Source organism: Mucor mucedo, assembly GCF_025094135.1.
Source record: "Mucor mucedo strain NRRL 3635 chromosome Unknown EV154scaffold_39, whole genome shotgun sequence".
In the NCBI taxonomy this organism is placed as follows: Eukaryota; Fungi; Mucoromycota; class Mucoromycetes; order Mucorales; family Mucoraceae; genus Mucor; species Mucor mucedo.
This window is the reverse complement of record NW_026252323.1, coordinates 175,537-189,764: the sequence shown is the minus strand read 5'-3', so window position 1 is coordinate 189,764 and position 14,228 is coordinate 175,537. Positions and strand designations below refer to the sequence as shown.

The 14,228-nt window shown below is 36.0% G+C and overlaps 7 protein-coding genes across 7 annotated transcripts; 3 read left to right on the top strand and 4 right to left on the bottom strand.

Annotated features, from left to right (window-relative positions):
• The first annotated feature begins 3,097 nt into the window (after positions 1 to 3,097).
• EV154DRAFT_506777 (cytochrome P450) lies at positions 3,098 to 5,414 on the top strand. The gene is made up of 6 exons (XM_051601327.1): positions 3,098 to 3,598; positions 3,669 to 3,724; positions 3,806 to 4,273; positions 4,355 to 4,603; positions 4,667 to 4,859; positions 4,946 to 5,414. The coding sequence occupies exons 1-6, from the start codon at positions 3,231 to 3,233 to the stop codon at positions 5,136 to 5,138; spliced, it is 1,527 nt and encodes a 508-aa protein (XP_051458298.1). The 5' UTR covers positions 3,098 to 3,230; the 3' UTR covers positions 5,139 to 5,414.
• Positions 5,415 to 5,581: 167 nt separating this feature from the next.
• Positions 5,582 to 6,992, top strand: EV154DRAFT_506776 (uncharacterized protein). The gene has a single exon (XM_051601326.1). The coding sequence runs from the start codon at positions 5,735 to 5,737 to the stop codon at positions 6,836 to 6,838; it is 1,104 nt and encodes a 367-aa protein (XP_051458297.1). The 5' UTR covers positions 5,582 to 5,734; the 3' UTR covers positions 6,839 to 6,992.
• A 714-nt stretch (positions 6,993 to 7,706) lies between these two features.
• On the bottom strand, positions 7,707 to 9,226 carry EV154DRAFT_208055 (Sucrase/ferredoxin-like-domain-containing protein). Its single transcript, XM_051594373.1, has 3 exons — positions 9,082 to 9,226; positions 8,186 to 9,003; positions 7,707 to 8,106 (listed from the first exon to the last, which is right to left on the bottom strand). Exons 2-3 carry the CDS (start codon positions 8,910 to 8,912, stop codon positions 7,910 to 7,912), a joined length of 924 nt encoding a protein of 307 aa, XP_051458296.1. The 5' UTR covers positions 8,913 to 9,003; positions 9,082 to 9,226; the 3' UTR covers positions 7,707 to 7,909.
• Positions 9,227 to 9,408: 182 nt separating this feature from the next.
• EV154DRAFT_419711 (uncharacterized protein) lies at positions 9,409 to 10,228 on the top strand (the record flags this gene model as incomplete). Its single annotated transcript, XM_051595909.1, has 3 exons — positions 9,409 to 9,884; positions 9,955 to 10,057; positions 10,121 to 10,228. Coding segments are annotated over 3 exons (687 nt in total), but the record flags the coding sequence as incomplete, so codon positions are not given.
• Positions 10,229 to 10,348: 120 nt separating this feature from the next.
• Positions 10,349 to 11,499, bottom strand: EV154DRAFT_587442 (cyclin-like protein; the record flags this gene model as incomplete). The annotated part of the gene is made up of 3 exons (XM_051606806.1): positions 10,349 to 11,005; positions 11,089 to 11,294; positions 11,350 to 11,499. 3 exons carry the CDS (start codon positions 11,497 to 11,499, stop codon positions 10,468 to 10,470), a joined length of 894 nt encoding a protein of 297 aa, XP_051458294.1. The 3' UTR covers positions 10,349 to 10,467.
• A 100-nt stretch (positions 11,500 to 11,599) lies between these two features.
• EV154DRAFT_506774 (uncharacterized protein) lies at positions 11,600 to 13,532 on the bottom strand. The gene has a single exon (XM_051601325.1). The coding sequence runs from the start codon at positions 13,374 to 13,376 to the stop codon at positions 12,081 to 12,083; it is 1,296 nt and encodes a 431-aa protein (XP_051458293.1). The 5' UTR covers positions 13,377 to 13,532; the 3' UTR covers positions 11,600 to 12,080.
• On the bottom strand, positions 13,467 to 13,991 carry EV154DRAFT_208058 (uncharacterized protein). Its single transcript, XM_051594374.1, has 3 exons — positions 13,969 to 13,991; positions 13,786 to 13,873; positions 13,467 to 13,727 (listed from the first exon to the last, which is right to left on the bottom strand). The coding sequence occupies exons 2-3, from the start codon at positions 13,837 to 13,839 to the stop codon at positions 13,557 to 13,559; spliced, it is 225 nt and encodes a 74-aa protein (XP_051458292.1). The 5' UTR covers positions 13,840 to 13,873; positions 13,969 to 13,991; the 3' UTR covers positions 13,467 to 13,556.
• Between the last annotated feature and the right edge of the window lie 237 nt (positions 13,992 to 14,228).

Sequence of the window (14,228 nt, the reverse complement as noted above, 5' to 3'; positions counted from 1 at the left end):
AAGCTGCTCGTCGTAAGGCAATAACTTTGAGCCATAAATAAATATTTTCAAGAACTTTATGAAACAAATCGTCAGCTTGTTGTATGCAATGATTTAATGACTTGTGACAGATTGGCATAAAGAGGTTGTTCCAATGATTCTCAAAGTTGATTTATTAAGGTTGGTGACCTGAGAAAGCCAACTTCCGTGCTATGCATATCAGTTAGGGTAACCAAAGCAGCATGATGCAAACTAGTTATGAGCAAAAACTTTAGTATATGTTGTTCTTGTAAGGCAAATTAAACTGCTTCTTCAAACAATCGGTTTCTTTCTCTGGTTTACTAAAAGAGATAAACGTTGTCATAGAAGGAAGTAAATAAAGATTCCCTGTATTACCTTTACTAGTGTCTGAGTTGAAGATAAAAAATAGCTGACAAGAGAGAATTATCTACTGAATAAACGTTGATTTAATGTATACGTAAATGTTTAGGCAAATTTCACTGATCTATGCTACTGCTGCGACTATATCACTTTAAGTGTTAGACGAGGTACCTGTATTCGTTTAAAATTTATTCCATCTTTTAGGCGTAAATTTATGATATGTTTGCGTATATCAAAATAAAATACATTGCGCCAAGTAAGCCCACATCCTGTAATTATAACTTCATTGCTGAATTTACTGACATGATTGTTGGACAAAAACATTTTTTTGCACGACATCAAATTTTGAAGCCACGAATTTACAATTTAAAAAGGTTGTATACATGGTATATAAAAATCCCACTTGTTACACACAGGATCTGCATTGGTTGAGAGGTTGGGTTTTCTGCACTCTGATAAACTTTGCATTGATTAAAAAGAAGGTCCCTGTTTTTTTCCCTACTAGACTTAATTGTTTAATAGTTTATCTAACTTTCTTTTTTCGATTATCATGGATATTTTTTGTCTATCTATCTAATGCAACTACCCCACTATTTGACATAAAAAAAAAAGCGAAGCCATTGTTGTGAGAAGAAATTGTGAATATGACCCTGGCAAAGCATGTGCGTGGAACCGCTTCATGCGCGCATTTACAAAAAAAACTTTTTTTTTCAAGGGGCTTGCCATCTTGAGATGTGATCTTGGCACAACACATGACTCATTTATTATATGGCACAATGGATGCTACTATTATACTACAAGACTAATCCTTATTTAAATAAAAATGGGGGTCGTGTCCTTTTTGCTGTCAATATAATTGATCTTGCTACATGGCTCTTTGATAATTTGGCTCGTGACGTTGAAAATTAACTGCTGATTCGGTCCAGACTTAAAGAATGTCTGAGTTAATCAAAAGAGAGAGAAAAAAAAACGATTTAGCTTTTTCTCTTATGCTGGGGCCGTCTAATTCAATTTATTGACAAACGCAAACAATAAGAATCTAATTGAAGTGTACATCAAGAAATTTTCATTCTTTTCTTTTGGTTATTACGCAAACCCGATTATTCTCTTTGGTCATCAAATCAGTAGGGTAATCATTTAAATTACACCTCCCTATATCTCGGTAATTCATGATTACAACTGATGATAGATGGATAAAATAGGTTCTAATACTTTTGAGGTATACATATCTAATGTACGTGGCAAAGAGATCACTGATTAGTTATATTAAAATAATTACCACTAATGATGTATCGTCATGATGAGAAAAAAAGAACAGATGTGGATCCGAAAAAGAATTTCCATCATACGATAAGTTTTAAAGGTGCGAATATACTAAAATTTAGAAACACCTGCTCAACCCCATCAATTCAATTCAAACCTAAAAAAAAGAAAAAAAAACTCACAAAAGCCATCATAGCCAGCCTTTTCCCACATGTGGGCTGGATCCCAGCTCAGCTTGATGGTACACTGACCCAAAGGATCGGGTCGTAACTGAATTAGATAAATGGGAGAAATATATTGGTCTTGTTTATCTTCTTTCATCCATAAACAGGTTTATAGCTAGAACCAATACGGTTAACATAAATAAAAAGTGTGAAACCTATCATGAGACTGGCCATATTAAATAGTCTCATTTGGTATGATTAAACGAACCTTTTCGACATTTTGTCAAACTGCACAGATGGAAAACACGCATTAAGCAGATGTTTGTCTTTTGATGCTTACTATTTTTTTAAATGCTTTGTGAAAAAAAAAAAAAAAGGTCGCACAATTAACCAAATCCGTTTGCACTATGGTAACAATATTATTTTGTATTGACGAAAAAAAAAAAAGTTCATGCAATCTGCAAGAAGTGTTGAACACAATTGTTTGATATCACGCACACACACTTCCGGTGTAACCATCATCATTCAAACAATATCTAGCTAGGCTGTTATTGATAGGTTTATCTAGCCTCGGTAAAAGAAAAGGGGTTTCTAAAATGTTCCATTCTTTTCTTTATTTGCATTACTAGTGTAATAAAAAATTGAGCTTTCGCTACATCGCATATATCAAGTTATGTAATATTTATAAAGATTTAAAAAAAGGTACATTAGGCTAATCTTTTTTCTGATATAACCGAAAATGTAACTTTATAATATTTGCATATATGGTATTACTTTTTCTGTGGACCGTATAAACAAACAATAGATACAAAAAAAAAATAGGTACCAATTGTTTACACATCATTATGCAAACAGACATTTATGGATCATTAAAAGGGCACATGAATAGGGACTGCTTTGGGTATGTGTGTGTTTCAATAACAATGCTTGTTTTTTTTCGTGATAACCTAATCGTTCATCACATTATTTCCCCAAGTGTTATTAAGCAGCCCCGCAAGATAGAGTTTTAAGCAGATGGTTTTTGCATGATTTGGTCCTACCCTTCCAAATTTGATGTTTCCCATTTCGTCCACGCAAAAATGTAACTATACAATACAAATCAAGACAAAAAGGCCTCATCCGATCTACTATCAAAAAGACAATTATCAATGGTACGCAAGGGTGTGTCTAATCATAGCTGATATACATGCAATTTCAATCCTTTAGTGTACGTGTGTACGCCCAACTACCTGTTTTATTATGCGATAGGAGTTCTCAGAATGCTAAAAATATAAAATCTCAGTTTTTTTTGTGCTTTTGTTCATGCAAGTCTTTACCGATCGTACACATACATATAAATAATAATAAAAACCGAAATAAAAAAGTAATTCCCCAGTCTTATATATTTCATACATAGCCACTCCCCCCATCCCCCACACACATACACACACACAAACATACATTATGAATCTATCAATAGAAAAGGATAAAAAAACTGCTATTGTACTTTCAACAGTACTTTTATTCACTTCATACAAGCTGATTCGAGCTTTAACAAACAAGTCCAAATCTCAATCTACAAAAGAAATACCTGTACCGGGATCTTCGTATTGGTATGTCGGACATATGTTCTCTATGGGCGAACTTCCTGGAAAAACAGTAGAGGAATGGCATCGTCAACTAGGACCCATTATTAAACTTTATCTCGGTGTTCAAACATGGATCATGATTGCTGATCCTATCTTGGCTCATAAAGTATTTGTGACAAATAGTGCCAAAACCTCCTTCAGACCAAAATCACACTTTACTGATTTGTATAGTAAAGGAGAAAAGTACGTATTCTCTTGCAGAAGTTAACTATTAAAAAAAAAAGATGACTAACCTATTATCCAAACCAAAAAGGGGTGTTGCATTTGGACAACCTTCGGATGTAAAATGGAAGAGTACTAGAGCTAAAAGTAAGAATATAAAAAAAAAAAACTTCTGCTAATGTAACCAGCAATTCTGATATGAAAATTTTGTTATATACACATTTACAGTGCAGGATGCATTTGTACCGAAACAAATCGAAAGTTACATGGATTCTATTCATTGGGAAGCCCAGGAGCTAGTGCATCAACTTGTGGAAGATACTGTAAAAGAAGAAGGCGTAATTCCCTTTGAGTACTTTAAATGGTATGCCATCAATACCGTCTTTGTACTCAGTTTTGCCAAACGATTTGAACGCGTGCATGACCCAGAATTCAAAAAGTTTTCTTATATTATCGCAAGAACAGGTAAAATACTAGAGGCAGTAGAAGATCTTCCAGGGTTCCTACCTAGCGCTTCATTCCTTGATTTCTTCAATGGTAGGAAATCAAGGGGTAAACATTTCTTTGAAGATGTGAGAGATCCTACCTTTCGGAGATACATTGCGGAAGCCCTAAATTCGGATAAACCAAATATAGTCAAGTCGATCAAGGAAGAAGGTGCAAATTGGTCAGAGGAAGAATACATCGCCTTCACTGGTAACCCAAAAAAAAAAAAAAGAAAAAAAAAGTGCTGCATTTAATAACCCTAATGGCAAAATCTACTCCCTTTTAATTTAGCTGATATTATCTCTGCTGGAACAGATACTATTGGAGTTTCATTATGGTGGAACCTGTATCTAATGTGTCATTACCCAGCATGCCAAAAAACTGCAGCAAATGAAGTAGACGAATTCTTCAGACTCAATGGTCGACTTCCTCATTTCAGTGAACGCACGCAACTGCCATACATTATTTCCGTCATGAAAGAATGTATGCGATTTAGACCCACCATGCAATTCGGATTACCTCATTCTACACAAGAAGAACGTAAGTTGAATTCACAATAAAGTTAGATATAAATTCACTTACTCACATCCATATGTAATTTAGTTGAGGTGGATGGTTATGTCTTTCCAAAGGGGTGTAACATTATTTCAAGTATGCATGGCATGCACCTGGGATCTTATTTCGAAAACGCCAACACATTTTTCCCAGAAAGATATATGGGTAATTCCAAAACCATGGACGCACTCAAAAAAGGTAAAATTGAGGAACGAGATCAATTTAATTTTGGATGGGGAAGGTAAAAAACAAAAAAAAAAAATTAAAATTTGCTGCATATAAAACTCGCCCCCCCCCCCTTATTAATCTCGATTTATTATTTATTAGGCGTAGTTGTCCTGGTACTTATTTAGCTGAGGTGGAAATGTTTTTGGCATTTGTTCAAATTCTCGCCACATGCACTATTGAACCTCCCAAAGAAGGTATGCCTGACATAAATGAAGCAAGGAATGTTGGATTAAATGTCGTACCCCCTCCTTGTAAATTACGTTTTGTTAAACGTCATGATTCACTTGTTTAACTAATTTATTACTGCACGGAAAATATAATAAAATATGTACTATCTATCACTTATGTATAAAGATTGTTACGAATGCGTCTTTAAATAAGTATTACGTAATCGATGGCATAGAAAGGTCCCCTTGCTCGGCAATAAGTGTAAATGTATGCGCTAGATGATGAATCATGTCCAATTACATACATCTACATGTGTTAAATCTGTTTATTGAGCCTTTTCTTCCTTCGAAAGAAAAAGAGAGAAGATTATCTTAATAATCCACGAAGTACTAAAAATTGCATCATTCTTAAATTTATCTGAAAGCTATTGCATCATTTTTTTAGAAATCTCCAGGATTTTATACAGAGAGTGTGCGTGTGTAACTTAGTCTAAAATACTTTATCCGTGTCGATCGTGTGAATTCCAGAATTTATCTATTGCGCAATTTTTTCATGATTTGTGAATATGTTGCAATCACTTGAATCACGCAATAAAATTTATCGCCATCGCCATTATTCTTTTGTAACCGCTTTGTATATAAGAGATTCATGGTTAAGTGACATTGGTACTTTTTTTTTTCTCTATACATCATCTCTATTAAAAAATCACATTTAAAAAACATGTCTCCTACTGCTGCTGTTGCTCAACCTATTATTGATCAAGTCAGTTTCAATACTGATACAACAAGCAATGTATATCCTGATCGTATTATAGGTCCCACCACATGGGACGGAAAGGACTTGAAAGCCCACCCTGAAAAATGGATTTATCATCTTACACCCGAGGATATCACGGATATCGATCAAGCCATCAAGCATTTCGTCTCGCTTGATATTCCATTCAGTCAAATTTCACCTTCCACATTCCCCTTGACCACCTTCCAAAATGTCATTATTAAGGAACGCAATAATCTCTTCCAAGGTTTAGGTGTTGGCTTAATTCGTGGATTCCCTATCGAAAAATATGAACGTAAAGAACAAGTCGCCATGTTCATGGGTATCGGTAGCTATTTTGGAACTTTCAAGCCACAAAACCGTAAGGGTCATATCTTGGGTCATATCAAGGATTTAACAGAAGGATCAACTACCAAGGTTGTTTATAGCGCTGATGATCCCACCACACGTATCTATGCCACTCGTAAAGCACAGCCTTTTCATACAGATAGTACTGATATTGTTTCTTTGCTTTGCTTGAATGAAGGACAAGAGGGTGGTCTCAGCTCTGTTATTTCTTCACACACACTTTACAACCGTCTTCGTGAACTTCGACCTGATATTGTCGAGCTGATGAAGGGACGTTGGTTATGGGATCATAAAGGCGAGCATGATCCTAGTGATGCTCCTTATACCACAATCCAACCAATGCAATACTATGAAAACCATTTATTCACCTTCTGGGGTCCCCATTTCTTTGAGACCGTGAGTCGATTCCCTGGTGTTGTTGTAGAAGAGAAATATTTAGAAGCCATCCGCTATATCCAGGACTTGTGTGAACGTGAGGCCTTGTATATGAAACTTCAAACCGGTGATATTCAATTAGTAAACAACCATGCTTTACTACATGCTCGTGGTGCCTATAAGGATATTCCAGGACAGACACGTCATTTATTGCGTTTGTGGTTTTTGGTAGATGAAGAAGTGTCTGGCTGGAAGTGGCCTCCTAACAAGAAAGAGTATACCCATGAATATGTCAAGGAACAAGTGGTTCCTCTTGAAGCCGAATAATTTATCATTACACACAAACACACACCTTTTTTCTTATGTAAACCCCCCCCCCATTGTATTATAGTTTGTCCACTCTCCGATCCTACATTTTTTTATGTGGTACAATTCTCAAAAAAAATAAAATTGAACCCAACTAATTTGGAACACAATGCGAATCCCCAAGTATATCTAATTTTTTTTAAATAACAAACATACTTTTTTTTATATATATGGTATGATAAAGGGGAGTAGTTGACTGAAAATGGTTCAGTTATTTTTTTTATGTGGTCATTTCAGGCTCTATAACCATTTATTTAGTCCGGCTTTTTTTACAACCATGCGACCTTTAAAACTTTTTAAATGAAGGGCATACAGGAAATAAAGTTTTATTAAAACAATAGATCAAAATAACCTAGAGCGGGAATAAAGGGCTTACTTATTCAGTGCATGTTGGCTTATTTATTTATCATGCAGGCCTTCAAAAATAAAATAAACAATGAGTTAGAAAAAAAAAACTATCTAAAAAGACGTCTTTTTTATTACTGCGTTTTGAAGTCAATCAATTGAATGCTCTGGGACAATCCCTTCTCATTTTTAAAATAAAAAAAAAGAGGATAATTGGCATTTCCATAGAAACGATGTTACACAAAATGGATTGTAACTCCGTGTTTTGTTTATCAGATTGATATGATGGGGGGTGATGGAGAGCATCTGATAAAATACAGATTTATAGGAATGGGATCACGGTGGGATTCTCAAGAATGGCGTAACTATCTGGGAGTGTGAGAGAGTGAGGGAGATGTATTTGTGACAATTCAGTGTGATTTGTACGACATGATGAAAGTGTATATATTTCTCTTTACAAGGGGTATAGATGTACGGTAAGCAGGCAATGGTCTCAAAACAAATAATGGAATCGATACCCAAGATCCAATGAGTTTACCAAATAATAAGGGGGAACGATACAGGATAGGTAAAATAGTCTGTGACACTCTTTACAAAAAAAAAACGACGCCCCAGAATCGGATTAAGTTGGTGTTACAGTTTATTATTATCATTTTTTTTTTTTTAAAAAAAAAAAGAAAGAGAGAACTACCATTTGATTCTATTACATTTGGAGTCATTAAAGCTATGGCTCATGGAACCTCTATACAATTCTTTGATGACTTTGCCCTTTAACAATGTTTCCTCGATGATTTCACGACAATGACAGGTCCTGACACGTCCATACCAAACACCGGTTTTACCCTTGTTTATATAACAAATCACGTTTCCGGCAAATTTATGACCTGGTTTATATAAATACATAAAAAAAAAAAAAGGAGCGTTAGAAAAAGACGAGAGATTTAAACAATACAACAACTTTACCACCGACATGACTGACCATAAAGACGGATGTTCCACCTTCCCCATCATGAATATCTAATTCACGCAAGATATGATCGAATTCACGATTGAGAATAGGCGCTGTGACACCACAACGTTTATCTCTTTTTCGATGTGAGCAGATCAGGATCATATTTTCGTATGGGTTTGGGTAGACTTTGAGTTGGCCCAGATTGGAATTTATACTACTATGACTACTACTGCTAGAGGTCGGAAGCGGCATTTTGACAAATACGTCATAGATTTGTTGAGCATCTTCGGGGGTGACATTACTGACAATGATATTATCAGGTAAAATGATGAGATCCATCCCGTTTGGTACGGTTGAACGATGTGCGATGAGAGAGGTATTTGTGATAAAGGTACGCCATGACATGGGTTTTTCTTTTAACAGAGCGTGTAAATTGGCAGCGAGCGTACCCTCATCCTCTTCGATACGTTCAGGCCAATCACATTGAGCTGTACTGATCATAAAATGTCTACCATAAGGTGACATGGAGCCCAGTAGAGGTGAGTCATGATCGAATTCTAAGTAAGAGGGATATTGTTGGTGTTCGTCACATTCCTCTACACAACTGGCACAATCCTTCACCATGAGATCTTGAGGAGGAATCTGGTCTATTTCTACTTGCACCTCTTCTTCTTCTTTAGGTGAAGTAGGCGCACTGCCTGTAATAAGTGTACCAAGTGTCTTGAAAAAGCCTGACATGGTAAAGAAGTAGTAAGTGTACGTGTGTTTTTTGAAAAAAAAAAATTAAAGAGAAAAAAGAGAGAAGTCGGGTTTATATTTTTATCAGATCCTAAAGTAAAAAAAAAAAAAAGGTGTTAGATACACCCCTGTCCTCCCCCACATTGTACTGCATTGGAAATTTCATAACTCCTCCAAATATATTTTTTTAATATCGTACAGCATTCTATTCCATCTGATAAGAGAACATGGTCTCTTTTCTTTTTCTGTGTATTCTCATGTGTGCAACCTCAAAAAAAAAAACTGTCCAGTCAAAAGCGGTCTTTCAATCACTTTTTTTTTCTTCTTCCACGTACACACGCACACACACAAAAAAATGAAGAAAGAGAATACACAAATGGCAGCAACTTACCTTGCTGAATACTCTGACAGTAAACTATTGAATTAAAATATTTGTTGTATAAACAGAATAATCATAGTGTTGCTTTTTGTAGCGGTAGAAGCGTTACCTCTGGAATTACAACGTAATTACACTTTGATTCGACAATTAGATGAAACAGCCGAAGAGATCATGCAACAAGTGGCAGTGGAAACAGCCTATTTATCCAACGCCACAGACATGGATATCGAAACCAGACGTCAAAAGCTAGAGCGCATCGGACAACTCTTAAACGAATCCTTAAAAAAGGGAGAAGAGAAATTCGCGCTTGCAAAATCCACTTATGACACGGTAGATAGACATTGTACACGTCTTGACAATGACCTGCAAAAGATTGAGGATGAACAGCTCATCGGTCCAGGTCGTGTCAATCAACAACAACAACAGCAGCAACAACAACATCAACAGCAAAAGCCTAGTAAAATTATCAATCATACCTTAAAAGAATCAGAACCCACCATGGATACAAGTAGAAGAAAAAGGGTGAAGAAGGATCATCAGCAACAGGAGGATACAGAATATTCTACACAAGATGCTACTCAATATGCCAAAACGTAATGTTGCATTTCCTATTTTTATAAAGTAAGAAAAAAGAATAATCTAATATTAATCTATGTATATCAGTGCGGTGCCGAGTAGTGATTTACCCATTGATCCCAATGAGCCTGTGTATTGTTACTGTCAACAAGTATCCTTTGGTGAAATGATTGCCTGCGAAAACGAACAGGTAAAACCATCCATTGTTAGTCTATTCTTTTTTTTTATTAACACTGTCAAAAAAAAAACACAGTGTGATGTGGAATGGTTTCATTTAGAATGCGCTGGATTAAAGACACCACCCAAAGGAGCATGGTATTGTAACACATGTGCCAACGAATTAAAAAAGAAGAAGAAGTAAAATGTTTTTTATTCTTTTTTTATCATTCATTTCACCTCTACCACGGCTGCTGTTGTTGTTGAGGGAGAAGAAGCACCTGAAGAAGATGTCTCCTCTTCTTCTTCTAACCTTGCCTTCTTTTTCTTTTTTGTTTCTTCCTCTCTTTCTGCCAAACGTTTCTTGTAGCTTTTTTTATATATATATGTACACAGCGTTAACAATAAAATAAAAAGAAGAAGGGTTAATTACATAATGTGGACTTACATGGCAGAATTGGGATCCATGGCAGGATTCATACAATGCTTTAATTTAAGATCGATCTCTTTAGCTTCCAACTGTGTGACTTTATTCACAATCTTGAAGGCTCCGATGATACTTTGAATGATGTTTAATAAATGGGAAGCATCTGCCTCTCCAAACCTATCCTGAATGTATCGTTTCACCTGGGCATCAAATCCATTGACCTCACCTGCAATCATGTAGGCGGCCAAAGCCAATTGTGTCGGTTGATAGATCAAGGGTAAATCCGTCAATAGGATCTCGGCTATCGTCGTATTGACTTTCTTGTATGTTTCCTTTAACAGTTTGATATCCGTAGGCCCTGTTTGCATGTCCAGAAAGAAACCGTAAGCAGGTCGATACGGGTGATGAATGTAGTACTGGAATTTCAGTCCCTGTGAGACCGTGAATTCGAGATCTAGTACGCCCTTGGTGGAAGGCAAGCGTAGGTTTTTACCAAAGTCGTCAATCGAGATGCGCTCACTCTCTGATTTTGTCGCCAAAAACAAGCACGTCAAGCTTTTTTTTTTTTTTTTTTTTTTTTTTTTGAAGAACCAGGTTAATTGGGAATAGTCAGTATGGGGTTTTTAATGAACACTCACAAAATGTCCTTGGGATGGTAATCCATGACAGTGTTGTGTAAAAAGAACCGCTTCATGTAAATAACTGCTGTGGCCATGACCATATCTGTGAATTTACAATGACGACTCATGACTTGCAGTTGCATTTCAAAGAAACGACAGAGCGAGAGTTCTTCTTGTGCAGTGAGATACACTCGATCACCCTTCTGCTTGGAGCTATCCTCTGCCTAAGCGTTGTGCGTTTTAGTTATGAAGAAAAGAAAAATTCTTTTCATTACTTACTAATTCTTCCTGCACGTTTCTTTGTACGCGATGAACGGCTTCTGCAGTACTGGCATGACGTATATCCCAGAGTTGTTTGGGCGAAAACCTCCAATGTTGGTATTGAGAGGATTCTTCATAAATATGTGGTTTCTTTTCTTGATCTGTCATTGTCAAGGAAGAAGGAAGAAAATAATAATAAAAAAAAAAATTAATTTAGTAAAGAAAAAAGGAGGTCCCCCACAAGCGCTATGATGGTCAAAAGAGAGATAAAAAAAAAAAAAAAAAAAAAAGAAGTAGGTTCTCTTTTTGTTAATAAGTCTTCACTTTAACCTCCACCACAACTCGGTGTCATAGAAACGATGTTTAAACTCCTTTTGCAGGCGTTGTCCAAAGTTACAACGTTATGGAGGAGATAACTTGAGTCTACGGAGTTTCACCACTTTGAAGAGAGACTCGTTATTTTAATTTTGATTTTTTTTTTTTAAAATACCTCCCCGACTAAAGTCAGACACTTTGAGTCCGGTTGCTTTTAAATATCAAATACGTGAAGCTTTCGGAATTATGTCTTTGATACATTTTTTTTTTTAAATATTAAAAAGAAAACGAAAATTATTTATTATAAAAAAGAGAGAGAGAGAGATTGTGTCATAAACATAAAAGTAAGGAAAGGCCATAAATCATAGAATCATAAAAAAAGAAAGTAATAATAATAATCATTTAAAAAAAAAAAAAAGAAGAAAGGGCATAAATTAAGTCCAGTGAGCAGATTCATCAGGGTCTTGATTAGATCGAATCATGGGCAAGACATAATTAGCAGCAGTACCTGTACCTTGAGTAAAGCTACGATGCATACGTTGTTCATATTCTTGTTGTTGACGCTGTAACATGTGTTGCTGTTCAACATGGCTAGGTTCTTCCTTGACAGTATTAGGAAAGAACCCAAACACACGTCGATCCTCTGCCGCCGCCGCCGCTGCTGCTGCTGCTGCTGTATTGGAAGATTCGGCTTCATTATTACGCATCATGGTAGGTTCAAATGCAAAGGGTAGTTCGGGTGGACTGGTGAATGCACTGGTTGGAATCGTATAAGGTGAAAAGGGGTAGTTTCCATTGGATGTACTTGTATAATCCTCATTCTGAGGTTGTGGTGTTTGATAGGTTTGAGACATGATGAATTCACTAGGTGAGTTCATGGGAGAACTAACAGGTCTTCCCATGCCATGCTGTTGTTGCTGTTGTTGCTGTTGTTGTCTTAATAAAGGCATGGAAGAAGAGCTTGATGAAGAACTTGTAGGAGAAGCCAGAGAAAAGAAGGAAGAAGAAGAAGCAAAGGGTTGATTTTCAAATTCATTGTTATTAAATACACGTCTGGAAGAAGAATGGTTGGATGATTCAGATAGAGATCTGTTTAATGAAGATCTAACTTGAATAGTGTAACTAGGTACATAAACCATTTGAATGCCCTTTTGTGTATCTGTTGTGTTACCACTGGTGCTTGGAGATTTCTGTATGACCAAAGTGTCATTATTGCCTTTAGCAAATGATCTTCTCTTTTTGGCGGGAGAGCCCATAAATTCATCTTCGATGGACAATCGATGCGTGTTTGAAATCAGCCTGTCTGTGTCTATTTGAATCATGTCTGCTTGTAGGTCTACCAGCGTATTGATATTCTCGGGCGTGAGTCTTGCTAACTGACAAAAGTTTTCAAACATGCGTTGCAAATCACTTTCGACACAGTGAGCCCATTCTTCATTGGAGGCAATAACAGAACACAAGCGAGCAGAGAGCATCAAGAGCCTTTGAGAACGTTCAACTACACCTCGTTGTCGAATACGTTTACGCTCTTCAGTTAATCTGTTGTAAAATCTTCTTTCGTTCCAGCTAATTTCAGGAAATTGTTGCTTGACGGCTTCTCTGATTTCATGTGTCTGGAGACGCTGTCTGGCCAATTGAATAATCATCTCATTGACTTCAATAGGCCAAGCTTTGACCATTTCTTCAGGTGACATCATTTCATGATTATGTTCAGAGGCATTAGGATTCATGGACTTTCGAAACTCCCATTCCTCATGTTCGTTTTCGGAAAGCACAACACGCCAACGACAGTCACAGCGTTTAGAAGGTCGCTTTCTTTGAGGAGAAGGTTTAGGGTTACGTTGCGAATCAGGCAAGCCTTCTCTTGAACAATAGACATAGATATTCTAAACAAGAAGAAAAAAAAAATGTTATTTTTTACTGCTATTTTCATGCAAAAAAAAAAGAGGGCTTACACGATTGGCACTGGCTTCTTGCTTGACGGTGAATCCAAACTCAGCACAGACACTGCGACAATATTCAATGGCTGACACACTATCACCAAATGGCTTCTTTAATAATCTTTCATATAACGGTTCCATCTAATAAGAAATATAAGTAATACAGTAAAAAACAGGGAGACAATTGAATGGCACTCACGGGTACTCGAATAAAAGTTGTCCGTTTGGTGTCATGGAGATCTTGTTTAGTCATTTCGCAGTAAAAAAAAGGCTTTCTTTTTTTTTTTCTTTTTTTTTTTGAGAAAGAAGTATAATAATAAAAAAATAAAAAAAAATTGGTTTTTGCTTGGTTTGCTTAGATTAAGAAAATATATAGAGGTACAAGAGTAATAATTTTCCCTTTTTTGTAATATATAACAATAAGAGTTTTTTTTTTCTTTCAAAGGGAAAAAAAAAAAAGAATAAAAAAAAGAAAAGAGGAAAGGAAAGAATAAGAGAGAGGGGAAAAAAAAAAAGAAAAAAAAAATGAAATGATGGTCTATCTATTTTTTTTTTTTTTTTTTTTGATGTTTATTGTCGTAATGTGGTTTGTGCGGCCTGCTTATGTTTATTGTTGTTGTTAATAATAAAGGGACTGTTTAG

Coding starts and splice junctions, on each gene's coding strand:
- EV154DRAFT_506776 (XM_051601326.1), top strand. CDS start 5,735: ATGTCTCCTACTGCTGCTGTTGCTCAACCTATTATTGATCAAGTCAGT.
- EV154DRAFT_208058 (XM_051594374.1), bottom strand. CDS start 13,839: ATGACTAAACAAGATCTCCATGACACCAAACGGACAACTTTTATTCGA. Junction 13,728..13,785: donor CAACTTTTATTCGAGTACCC/GTGAGTGCCATT, acceptor ATTTCTTATTAG/ATGGAACCGTTATATGAAAG.
- EV154DRAFT_506774 (XM_051601325.1), bottom strand. CDS start 13,376: ATGAATCCTAATGCCTCTGAACATAATCATGAAATGATGTCACCTGAA.
- EV154DRAFT_208055 (XM_051594373.1), bottom strand. CDS start 8,912: ATGTCAGGCTTTTTCAAGACACTTGGTACACTTATTACAGGCAGTGCG. Junction 8,107..8,185: donor TATGGTCAGTCATGTCGGTG/GTAAAGTTGTTG, acceptor TATATAAACCAG/GTCATAAATTTGCCGGAAAC.
- EV154DRAFT_506777 (XM_051601327.1), top strand. CDS start 3,231: ATGAATCTATCAATAGAAAAGGATAAAAAAACTGCTATTGTACTTTCA. Junction 3,599..3,668: donor TTGTATAGTAAAGGAGAAAA/GTACGTATTCTC, acceptor CAAACCAAAAAG/GGGTGTTGCATTTGGACAAC. Junction 4,604..4,666: donor TCATTCTACACAAGAAGAAC/GTAAGTTGAATT, acceptor TATGTAATTTAG/TTGAGGTGGATGGTTATGTC.